Source organism: Diorhabda sublineata, chromosome 7 (genome assembly GCF_026230105.1).
Source record: "Diorhabda sublineata isolate icDioSubl1.1 chromosome 7, icDioSubl1.1, whole genome shotgun sequence".
Taxonomy (NCBI): domain Eukaryota; kingdom Metazoa; phylum Arthropoda; class Insecta; order Coleoptera; family Chrysomelidae; genus Diorhabda; species Diorhabda sublineata.
This window is the reverse complement of record NC_079480.1, coordinates 6,837,080-6,850,618: the sequence shown is the minus strand read 5'-3', so window position 1 is coordinate 6,850,618 and position 13,539 is coordinate 6,837,080. Positions and strand designations below refer to the sequence as shown.

The following is a 13,539-nucleotide window of genomic DNA, read 5'->3' as shown; positions in this document are numbered from 1 at the left end:
TCAATATATCCTCGTATATTGAAATTTTTATTTTGCATCTGCAAGCAATATTGATTTGAAGTGAAGAAGAAGTTACTATTGGTACTTTTAACGAGTTCAAAGAAATAACATCGTCTATGATTGTGTCAGTCTCCGTCCGATTTATGGAACCTTATGCTGTAATGGGTTAATTATGTAATAATCTCTATGGGAATTGTAGCTTCCAAAATCTTCTAATTTCCGGGATAGGAGAAACTAAAGCCAATCATGTAATTTAATATTTTTCAATTCGAAATTAATATTTTCTAATAAAGAGTGATGGGTATTTAAGAGAACAATAACTATAGAGTACATTTCTCTGTATACCTATCTAAAAATTGATCAAGTTCTCAATCACTAATTGCCATAATAATAACGTTATCTGAATTATTTTTTGAAGGATATAATTTAGGGTATCTTGTTTTTTTGTGCAATAACAAAAAGGCAGTAAAAGAATCTTAAGTGCCCTTACGGAGAGTAGGAAAGGTCAATGTGGAAAATTGTGTTTACATAATTAATGAATACCCCCTTTCTATAACATCAAACTATTCATTTCTCAGGACTTATTATGTTGATACGAATAGTATTTAATCAATATCCTGTAGTCTATTTTTTCAACAATTACCTTGAAAGTATTAGTTTTATAATTTGCGAGAATGTTCGAAAGTTGCATTCTGCTCTGCTTTTCAAATTATCATCTCCAGAGACCTTACTGAAAATTAATTTGTTCTACCAACGAGGAATGCCTGAAAAGTTTCCGATCTCAACCTAAAGATGTCAGCAGTTATCAATATAAGCTAGGAAATATATTTGCGCATGCGTTGAGACCGTCTTACTAAAAATTCGGGCATTTTTGAAATTTAGTTTCTGTGTGTGACAATCATATAAGCGAGTTCGATGTGAAGATTTTTCAGAGAAAAGTATGGAAAATGAGCATCGAGTTGTCATAAAATTTTGGTTTTTAAAATGCAATATGCCTACGAAAATGAAAGAGGAGTAAAACACTGTGTATTCAGTATCTACACCATCATTTACGACCGTAAAATTTTGGGCAGCTGAATTCCAACGTAGTCGTATCAGCTTAACTGACGACGAGCTTTGGGACGCCTAAAAACTGCGACAACCATTGATATCCCCAAAAAATTGACTCAATGGTACTGGACGACCATTAGGTTAAGGTTAGCGAGGTAGCAAAAGATATCGGCATATCAAATGAGCGCACTCGACTATCTCCAAAAATTTAAAGCGTGAAACCTCCTCTTTGTCTCCAACGAGGTACACTGCGGTGGGTCGATGACCTCAATTTTTTGCAAAGTAGGTGTTTGATATGCAATCTTTAAATAAGACCCGAGCTACATCCGTAAATGCATATCACCTATTTTTGTGATGTCAATATGAAAATTAGTATGGAAATCATTGTTCTCTAAATTTTTTTTGCACAAGGGTATAACGATCGGTACCATATAAAGTATAGTGATTTCTCGAAATTAAGATGTCTCTATAAATAAAACAAGGAAATGTGCAGGAAATAATATTTTGATAAGAGCTCATATTTCATTTATTTTGTTCACCCTTTTATATAACAATATATTAATTTACCGAACAGTTGTACTCCTTAAAAATGATGCTATAATTTGAAAAAGAGTTCCTAAAATCGGCGAGAAGATTTTCAAGAGAAAATGATCTACAAACTAAGTTGAAAATTTGTCTTTCCCTTAAGATAAATTGGAGTACTATGAAAAATTCATTCGATAACGGAATAAGCGTTAACAAAGTGCTTGATGGAACAGCACTTCCTTCTTCTTCAAATGGTACAATTTCATTTTTAAAACTCTCACTGTTTATGTTTTTTACCTTTTTATCATAGTTGCTGAATGTTACACCATGCGCATCCCCATACTGATACCATAACTTTGCCAACCGATCTCTGCGTCTTTCCACGCTTTGTAGTCGGTACTTCACGCAGTCCACTTAGTTAAATGTCGATTAGTCTGTTGTGAAAAGATGTTTCGTCCATTGTCACATATAAACATAAAAATTTGGTTTTATTACCATTGAATAGCACTAAACACTACTCGGAATCATCAATTCATTATAGTGTTTTGTCGACTGTGAAGTCGACCAAAATATTCATTAACGATATGCCCAACACGTTAACTCTAATATATTTATGGTCTCAACTTCTCTGCACGGTCTTCCGAGACCATTTTGTGGACTTGTTTGATGTTTTTGACGGAGACGTCTTTGGGCGTACATTATCCACGGTGCTTATTTCGCCTTGTTTAAACTTAGAAAACTATTTCTCAATGATTAATTTTTCCGTGTCATTCCATTGGTTATTCATTCTCTGATAAAATTATTTCATTTTCTCTTCCATATTTGTATTCTCGAATTGTGATATATCTTCTTATGAAATATTTCTTTTTTTATTTGGTTTTTGTTCTTTTCACTCTTGAGAATTCCTATTTATGTTTTGAGAATAGAAGAAACAAAACGAATGTATATAATTGAAAATATGTAAATTGTGTTTCAAAATTATATGTACAATATAAAATTTCAAATTGGCAATTAGACAATCAGGTGGAAATATGTATGTTGCCTGGAAACAATGAATAAATACATAATCATTTTCGAATTTACCATAATGTTTCAAATTTTCAAACAATTTAATCAATTCTGAATACCAAACATTTTCCACTCTATTTTAGTATAACGTAACTAAGAACTTGTTTTTTTATTGTGTTTTAGGTTCTGTTAGGAATATCAGTGGTATGTTTATGATGACCAGAACCGTTAGAGTTAGTTCTCTAGATTTTTTAAAAAACCTAACATATATTGGAACTGACACAAGCGAAGAAATGAAAATGTATGCCAACTACAGTATATTTATGTATGGGAATCAAAATCTTCAGCAGTTATGGAATTTTACTTTACTTAATTTGACTCTTAAAGGTAAGCGACTTCTATAGTTTTTTATATCGATGCCACAAAATGATCAATTTCCACAGTTTTTTACCGTAACCTTTACCTTTACAATATTTACATCCATTTACAATGCTTAAGGGATCCACCCATATTGTGAGGAATAAAGTAGTCGACCAATTTTCTACCACCTAAGAGAATCTCAATAATAAATTCAAAGTTCCAAAATTGGGCATCGGTCAACTGATTGCTTGGTTGATTAAGCTGAAGGCGTCGAGTTCAAAATGAAAAAACATGGGGTTTTAACTGGAAATTTCTGTGCTATTGCTAAAAACAAACTAATGAAGCACTGAGGTTACGATAGCCTGTCAGTTTGAATAATAATCTAAACATTTCCTCGACCATTTCAAAGAACTTATTCTTAGACATTCGTGCCCGTTAAACTTCTATGAACCATTAGTGCTGGTCACACTGACGAAATGTCCACTACTACGAATTTTACATTGTTTCACAATTTGAATAATACACTAAACATTTCCTCGACCGTTTCAAAAAAATTTTTCTCACACAATCGTGCCTGTTAAACTTCATTGAACTATTAGTGCTTTTCACACTAACGAATCGTCCAATACTACTACATTTACATTGTTTGACAATTTGAATAGTACACTAAACATTTCCTATACCGTTTCAAAAAACTTATTCTCAGACATTCGTACTCGTTAAACTTTATTGAACCATCAGTGCTTTTCACACTGACGAAATGTCCACTATTACTACATTTACATTGTTTGGCAATTTGATTAGTACACTAAACGTTTCCTCGACCGTTTCAAAGAACTTATTCTCAGACTTTCGTGCCCGTTAAACTTCATTGAACCAATAGTGCTGGTCACACTGACGAAATGTCTACTACTACGAAATTTGCATTGAAAATTTGAATATTACACTAAACATTTCCTCGACAGTTTCAAAAAACTTTTTCTCAGACATTCGTGCCCATTGAAATTCATTGAACCATTAGTGCTTTTCACACTGGCGAAATGTCCACTATTTCCACATTTACATTGTTTGACAATTTGAATAGTACACTAAACATTTCCTCAACCGTTTCAAAGAACTTATTCTCAGATATTCGTGCCCGTTGAACTTCATTGAATCATTAGTGCTTTTCACACTGGCGAAATGTCCACTATTTCTACATTTACATTGTTTGACAATTTGAATAGTACACTAAACATTTCCTCAACCGATTCAAAGAACTTATTCTCAGATATTCGTGCCCGTTGAACTTCATTGAATCATTAGTGCTTTTCACACTGACGAAATGTCCACTATTACTACATTTACATTGTTTGACAATTTGAATAGTACACTAAACATTTCCTCGACCGTTTCAAAGAACTTATTCTCAGATATTCGTACCCGTTGAACTTCATTGAATCATTAGTGCTTTTCACACTGGCGAATCGTCCAATACCACTACATTTACATTGTTTGACAATTTGAATAGTACACTAAACATTTCCTCAACCGTTTCAAAGAACTTATTCTCAGATATTCGTGCCCGTTGAACTTCATTGAATCATTAGTGCTTTTCACACTGGCGAATCGTCCAATACCACTACATTTACATTGTTTGACAATTTGAATAGTACACTAAACATTTCCTCAACCGATTCAAAGAACTTATTCTCAGATATTCGTGCCCGTTGAACTTCATTGAATCATTAGTGCTTTTCACACTGACGAAATGTCCACTATTACTACATTTACATTGTTTGACAATTTGAATAGTACACTAAACATTTCCTCGACCGTTTCAAAGAACTTATTCTCAGATATTCGTGCCCGTTGAACTTCATTGAATCATTAGTGCTTTTCACACTGGCGAATCGTCCAATACCACTACATTTACATTGTTTGACAATTTGAATAGTACACTAAACATTTCCTCAACCGTTTCAAAGAACTTATTCTCAGATATTCGTGCCCGTTGAACTTCATTGAATCATTAGTGCTTTTCACACTGGCGAATCGTCCAATACCACTACATTTACATTGTTTGACAATTTGAATAGTACACTAAACATTTCCTCAACCGATTCAAAGAACTTATTCTCAGATATTCGTGCCCGTTGAACTTCATTGAATCATTAGTGCTTTTCACACTGACGAAATGTCCACTATTACTACATTTACATTGTTTGACAATTTGAATAGTACACTAAACATTTCCTCGACCGTTTCAAAGAACTTATTCTCAGATATTCGTGCCCGTTGAACTTCATTGAATCATTAGTGCTTTTCACACTGGCGAATCGTCCAATACCACTACATTTACATTGTTTGACAATTTGAATAGTACACTAAACATTTCCTCGACCGTTTCAAAGAACTTATTCTCAGATATTCGTGCCCGTTAAAATTCATTAAACCATTAGTGCTTTTCACGCTGACGAAATGTCCACTACTACTAAATTGACATTGTTTGACGTCTATTTTGGTAACAAATCAAGTATTTGAGAGAGTTTTCGGTTGAAAAGCTGTATTAGGTGAATGATATAACATTCGAGGACGTTTTAATTTTTTTCTCGATTATGTGCATAATGTCTTTTATTGGCATCAATGATAAATTTCCTGAAAATGTACTAGTTCCGGAAAACTAGCGGAAAAATGATTATCATGACAATAATATGACAATCAACCAAAATTGTTACTTGCACTATCATTCAGTATTATTTTACAGTAAAAGATTATTTAGAGGTATGTAGGCCACACTACATACTACATCCTTAAACAACGTAACGATCTAATGCGAGCTCATTATTATTTTATTCTTAGTAATTTTCTTTGTTAACAGTTTGATAAAGAAAATCAAATGATACTACCACTAACTTGTTTTTGAGATACGGTGGTTCTATAATTGCCTTTATTGCCGTATTTAATATTATTAATCGATCAACTGATTTAGAAAGAAAATGGAGAATATCGTAATGTCGTATACAGTAGATATACGTTAGGTAGATGGAAGCGTCATACTACAGATATTACAAAGTTGAAAAGATATATTCAAACTTCAATAATTTTTGTCAATTCATTTGTTCTCACGAATCTTTAGAAAGTTATAAGAATAGTTTTACAGGCGGTATAAAACTACTCATAGATCTCTTAACGAGAAAGCAGCTTCTGTGTATGTGAATATAGTCCAGTCATTTTAGATAGATTTAGGCAAGATCGGAAAATCGAGGTACCCAGCTATAAAGTCGTTTAAATTTGTTCATTTGACATCATAAGAATCCTCTCAAAACTCACATATATTTCGATGTGAGCAACTTTAAAAATCGGGGGTCAAAAGTTAAAAAAATCGATTTTTTGCACATTTTAGCAAATAACTCGTTTTTTATGGGTTTCACGCTACTTATTTCCATTATCGATATTGTAGAGCAATAAATTCTCTACAACTTTTGTTTAAAAAATTTTTTTCATGAGTTGAATCGTTTCTGAAATAGAGGGCATAGCCTACGCGGCTAGAATCCGGTTTGAAATCAACTGCTAAATATATAGTTATAAATAATTTCCATTCTTTATCAACAATTACATTGTATTTATATATTTTTTGCTTAATTATTTATTTACAATCAAGTATAAACTCATTAAATAGTACTCACCTGCCCGTGTATTTTCAAAATCGTAGAGAGAAAAATTTTAATCATATTATAATTCAAATTTTTTTCTTTTTGTCCCCCGATTTTTAAAGTTGCTCAAATCGAATTAAATAATAATAAAATGAACAAGTTTGAACGAATTTGCAGCTGGGTATCTCGATTTTCCTATGTGAAATATCTTAAATGACTTGACTAATAACGGAACAATGTAAATCTATTAAATTAAAGCTTGATGCTCAGGTGGTATAAAGGTTTATAAAAAATAGAGCTACAATAAACCAATACCAAATTACCCTTAAAAACCCTTAATGTTTCTCACATAGCAGTTATATGATATTTATGAAACAATTTGGTAATAAATAACTTATGTTACTTGAGATTACAGATTACATTGGAATTTTTGTAATAACCAAAACAAAATAATGACGTTTTCTTGTAATATAAGTAGATTTCTATATATGTACAAACACTTTTTTGTATTGAGTAATTAATTTTTGGCTATTACCAATGAGGGCTTTTTAGAAAGTAAGGGATGTTTTAGGAACAAAAACATACAATGTTAAATTTATTATCTACAACTTAAATAGAACTATTTACGAGGGTTGTACAAAAATGTCATAATGACACAAGACTTTTTCCATGATTATTTTTATTTTTCATTTTTTTCACCATTATAAATAATAGTTGCGGTCGTTCTCCTCAAAATGGTCGTTTACGTATGCGATAACGTCCTCTTCTGATGAAAATCTCTCTCCTACTTCTGAAACTTTAAGGCTAGGAAACAGAAAAGTGTCGCTTGGGGCCAAATCTGGTGAATACGGTGGGTAATAAAAAAATTCGTAAATTTTAGAGATGGCGATCACCGACTTTTAAGAACGGGGATTGTCCTGACGAAAAAGTACTTTCTTTTTCTTCAAATGAGGTAGCGTTTTTACAATTTTCCCCTTTACCTAATCAAGAAATGATTCCTATTATTATTATACCTATTTGAACATAATCGATGAAAACAATCCCGTTACAATTCCCAAAAACTGTCGCAATTACTTTCCCAACCGATGAAACCGCCTTTCCTTTTTTTGAAACAGGTTCGCTTTCTGCAATCCACTGTCTTCGCTATTTTTTGGGAGGTTAGTGTAGTGATGTAGTGATTCCGCCAAACATTGTGCAGCCAGATTTCTCTTTAATCTGGAAAATAAGTGCAAATCACTAGGTACCAGATCAGAACTATAGAGCCCATTTCAATGAATTTAGAATTTTTTCTGAACAAACTGTTTTATCTAATCAAGCAATGCTATGCAGAAAATCAATTTTGGATATCAAATATATCCTCAGTTGTTTTAAACTGCTTTTCTAATGGTGGGTCCATACGTTACAGACTTCTATAAAATTCTATAGAATTTTGTCGGTGCGAATTAGACAGTACAGACAAATGTTGGTGCGATCCAAAAGTCGGAGTATGCATGTAATTCTGCGTATTTATCGTAGCTAAGAAATTTAAATTGTATTTTCGAACGAAAAGTCTGTACAGGCATTATATCCAAATGTCGGGTAATTTTGTCACTCCGACTTCATAGTCTATACAGATATCTGTACGAACAAAAGTCTGTATAATGTGGACCCACCATAAGTTTCAGTAAAATTTGATAGGATCATCGCAGGCTTTATTGTAGCACTACTTTTTAGAAACTCAAACAGAAGAATTACGCACCCTGCATATTCCAGGAGATAGTATAAAATCTTCCTTAGCGACACCTGTAACTGCCTCGCAACTTACGCGTCCCTTGCACGACTTATCGCTAGCTTAAGCTAGCCCCATTTGCTCACTTTTATAGTGATTTGTAAGCAATTTCAATGAAGATTTTATATAAAATTTGTGGTAGCCTAGCTTGTACTTGACAATTTTCAAACAAAGAAACAATCAGAACGTTTTGTCCGTGTACTTCACACACTAAAAATTCCTATGTAATCGGTTGTATGCCAACAAAATCCGTCTGACAGTTCGCATCTCAAAACTAACGTGATATTCAATTGCAGCACAAAATGTCGGGCACGTAGACACCGAATTATACGACAGTGTGACCACCTTAAAGTACCCGCCATGTTTAACCCAAACTAGAACCCAGAGTTCGTCTCGTTTCAATCGTAGATTGATCAAAAATAATCGAATGATTGTTCATAACGTTAGACAAGAAATATTCAATAGAAGCGATCGAAAACATATTTTTCTTTTCGCTGCCAAATTAAAATCACAAATTCTTTTTCCTATGAGATGTCAAGGTTTCAAACTCATTTCAAACCAACTTCGTCAAGAGCCATTGGCAATTTTCGTTAGAGTTGATATATTTACCATAAATTTACATGGAAATGGCTTATGTACCCCAAAATTCCTGTCGTGCTATGTTTATAATACTTGTGCGTTGGAAATTGAAGATGCTACGAGGAATGCCAGTAGATTAAGTCCAATGTTGAAAACAAATCTATTGCAGATAGAGCAAAGATATTGATTACATAAAAATCTTACTCTTACATTGTTTTTCAATATAGCTACCTTGATATTCCAGATGTTTGTCATCACATTGATTGAACTCATCGTTAATATAATCTTTTAGCTAGTCATCAGTGTTTCCTTTTAATTTCGAAGCGCATATGGACCGAAATAGTGTGTGAAAGGGAAGTGATAACAAAAATCGACGTTCGAAGGTCGGGCGTCTGTTTATTATTGATGAAATTAAATGAAATTATATCAAAGAGACATTGATAACCAAAAGTTGATCACATTTTTTTATATATAAGCGTTTATGAGTAGTTTCCGACCTAACAAAGAAACAAGAAAGTTTTTCCATAATTTTGTTAAGTTATTCTCGAAACTGTTTAACCCTTCGAAAAAATAGTTGCCGTCTTTCAAATGTGCGCTGACGATAAGATGAAACTTTAAGGTATGAAACAGGATAATTCGCCGGAGGAAAGATCTGGTGGATGCGATGGGTGTTCAATTAATTCGAATTGTAATTCGTGAATTTAAGTCATGGCTATCATCGAAGTATGTACGTAGTCAGTCAAGCTGATATAGCCACGAATTATCTCGCCTCTCCTGATGGGAACCATTCAATATTTCAGTCTTATATTAATGTTACTGTGAAGAATCATAAATCTACCTATTTAACTTCTACTTACTATTGTATTCGTTAAGATTTATTGTAAACTGACCATCCCCTGACGGGAACCATCCTCGTAGTTAAACGATTCCATATACAATAGGATTAGTATTTAAGAGAGTATATATACGCATAATATGTTCTTAATAGTCTTGACATCCAACGAGTACAGTAGTCAGATTATTGAAACCACTTTATTTATTCATGTTTTACGTTAATAAGTAGTTTTCACAAAATTGTGAAGATATTTAACTCACGTTTGAATTTATTTGGCCAAAATTTTACGGTCGTGAGTGATAGAGCAATATTTAATGACAGTTTAACAGCAAATTTTTTTCATTTTCATGAAAATCTTCATGGTGACTTACTTATATGATTGTCAAACAGAATCGAAACGTCAAAATGGCTGAATTTTTACTGCCACTGCTGCCGACAAACGTTAAAACTGCTCTATAGATTTTGAAACGTACTGTACGTTGAAATCAGTATTCGTCTTGGAGTATAGTTCTGTGGATTGAAATTCTCCCTTTTTTCTCTAAAATATATTTTATTTCGGATCTATAAGTAGCTATATGCTATAAGCGCTTTTCAATAGGTGAAGAGATTCAAACATGGGCGTGAATCATTAAAAGACGATTCATGTAAAGAAGAAGCTCCTGTTATCTTTCGTATCGACGACGAGTTTGCGCCTAAGCCAAGAGCCGTTTTTTTATTTTGTAAAAACCGTACGGGAACAGTTTTTTTAATATGTTCAGGGGTGTCCCACGAATGTAAATCCAAGTGGGTGTCATGGGGGTGGGCTTCACTTCAGGGGCCATCTTGAAAAGCACGTTTTATTAAATATATCGCGAACCGCGCATCCTATGATAAAAATTGTAGGGATCATTATTGTAGATAATAATATTTGCCATCTTTTTTATTTGAAACTTTTTTTTGTATAACGCATAGGTTTTTAATTATAGCACTCCAAACTTTTTTCAATATGGTTTTTGCTAAACATTTAGTTACACTACATCGTAAGAATTGTTAATGTTATTCTTAATATTATTATTATTAATTAACGTTATGCTTGTATTCTGCTATTTTATATTGTACAATATTTTTTTAAATTTAACGTGAATCTGAGGTTTTCGAAAAATCGCTAAACCGTTTCAATTGTTGCAAATTTTGTAAAATACTGTGTATATTCGTCTGCAATTTATTTTCTCTGTCTAAAATTGTTGTCACTAAAAGAAAAAGAATTTTGCAAATGTTAATTCAAAAAACGGATTTGTTATAAAATAAAAAGTGGCGCATTTAGTTTACGGGGGCGAGTCTTATTTTTTTCGATGTCGACGGAAGACACTTATCGCCTTGTGAATCTGTCTTTTCTGCCTCCGCAATATCCGAAGGAGACGAATCGAAGGTTGGGTCTTCTTCGATTTCGTTTCCGATGGCATCTAATATATCTGGCACGTTGTCGCATGTTTGACCACTGCAACTGAAGCAAATAATGGAACATTTCAGACCACCTTTTCGGCATATCTCCGAGCCACGGAAATTTCCGTGGAGGGTGCCAATAGTAGCACCGAAATTTTAGTTTACCTTCAGTCTCTGAAGACGATGACATGATTATCGAAACGCGTGTTCGATAGTGTAATTGTGAACTTTGGTTTAGTGGTAGCTTCAACAATGTTTATTTATTGTTAGGCCAGAAATATAAATAACAAGTTATAACTAATATTAAAAAGCATACACATGAATAAATTTATACTGTTCAAATCCCATATTATTAAATTTATGAACAATAGTTATATCAGATTGTGTTATTGCGAATCAACAGTTCCCACTTGATTAGAACGACGCGTGTTCATGAATTCATTCGTACAATGTTGTTTGTTTACCTGCAAATAATCGGAAAGCAAAATTTTCAATGTTGGTAACAATGGATCTTGACAAATATTTTAATCATAACACGAGGATGTGCTGTCCCTATGGTAACAGAATATTAACTACTTATTTCGATTAATAATGATAAAACAACATATATGTACAAATACTATACACTTTTATAGTTAGTTTTCAAGATATAGGGTGCCCCAAGTTTCCAAAATTAATAAATTTTAGGTTTTGTGAATGTTTAACATGAAATATCATCTCATGGTTGAAATTTCTAGAAGTGTTGGCGATTTTCATACTGAATACACTGTTTACACCAACACTCACAATTACACTGTCTGACCTGCGTTTCGATAACCAAGTTATCTTCTTCAGAGACTTAAGGTAAAGTTCAGTGTAATTGTGAGTGTTGGTGTTAACAGTGTATTCAGTATCATCTCTTGAGAGAGCTGGCTAGAATATTTGATTATAAAACAAATTATGAGCAATTACCTATAGTGAAACCATAAATGAATTAGAGTTCAATACCACTTATTTCTTAGACACGAAAAATAAGAGGTTTGAAAACTATCCAAAATTGATGGTCAATAAATAACAAAAAATTTAACACTTTAACAAGTTCAGAACTAATACGAGAGCTGCTACTTGAGTTTTGAGACAAATAACAACAAATATTTATAATTGAATATGTCTTTATTATTTTTCAAAATATTCTCCATTAATATCAATACACTTTTGCAAGTGTTTGAACTAATTGTCGAAGCCATTTTTTCAATTCCGATTGAGGTACCTATAAAACAATTAATTTGAATGCATCTAACGCTTTTTCGGGTGTATAAAAATGTTGACCTCGTAATTTATTTTTGATCTGTGGGATCATTGGGATGTACGGGGGTTGATCCATCAATTCAATGTTTTGACTGCTCAAAAACATTTTTGTTTGCATTCATGTGTGAGAGCTCGTCTCTAGAATGGTTCGTCTCCTACGATAAGTTTCCCTGATTCGATTTCTAGCAAACAAATGCTGGTGTACCGTTAAGAATTGACCTACTTTACTCTAATGGAACGTCTAGTTATTCCGAAACCACAGGCCACCATTTGCTTGAAAGTGCTTTGATTTAGCTCGTCTTGAAAGACCCATACAGTTGATAGTTCTTTAGTTTCGGGTTCATATGCGTAGATCCTTGATTCGTCGCCTGTCCCTATCTTATAGACGTCTTTTGAAGTAACACGTTTGAATTTTTTCAGCATTTCTTTGCACCAATCAACACAAGCCTTTTTTGAGCCGAATAACACCTTTTACATAATATTTCTCTCAATAATAAGAATTGTTTCACCTTTTATATCATAACTGATGAAATTTAGAAAACAAAACATCTCCAACAATGTTTTTAATTTTTTAAATACGAAAATAAAAATAATAACATTTAATTTTGGTGAAATTAGCTTACCAAACCTCTGTAGAAACATAAACAGAGTGTGTTTTATGTATGAAACGCCTCTATTATGGCATTTAGGTATAGAGAACGTTAGATGAAAAATAATAAGTATTTCTCAAGGATTCCGAAAAGCGAAAAGTATACAGGATCATCCTGTAGACAAATAATTATAAAAACCGTATCAGCCGTTCCATGAGGCGTTCCATACCTAAAAATCACTCCGTATATTGATTTATGGTCTAGCTGGTTTTTTTGGTGTTCTGAAAATTTACTTTTTTGGGTGAGAATTTGCTAAGTAAGCGTCAAAATATTAGATCTGTAATTATACTAAGGGAATTCGAAATCGAATGAAAGTTCTGAATAATTTCCAGAGTTGGAACTTATCTGCTTATATTAATCGTGGATCTTCTGGCTGATAAATCCTATTACATTTTCATCCTTTTCACCAAATGATCTATC

At 32.9% G+C, this 13,539-nt stretch overlaps 1 protein-coding gene across 2 annotated transcripts in view; it reads left to right on the top strand.

Moving 5' to 3' along the window:
• The window catches only part of LOC130446598 (insulin receptor-like), a 230,940-nt gene that overhangs the window by 199,728 nt on the left and 17,673 nt on the right, over positions 1–13,539 (top strand). For both annotated transcript variants that reach the window (XM_056782958.1, XM_056782959.1), the window contains one exon: positions 2,767–2,970. In XM_056782958.1, the coding sequence (XP_056638936.1) occupies positions 2,767–2,970 (204 nt within the window). The remainder of the gene's footprint in view (positions 1–2,766; positions 2,971–13,539) is intronic.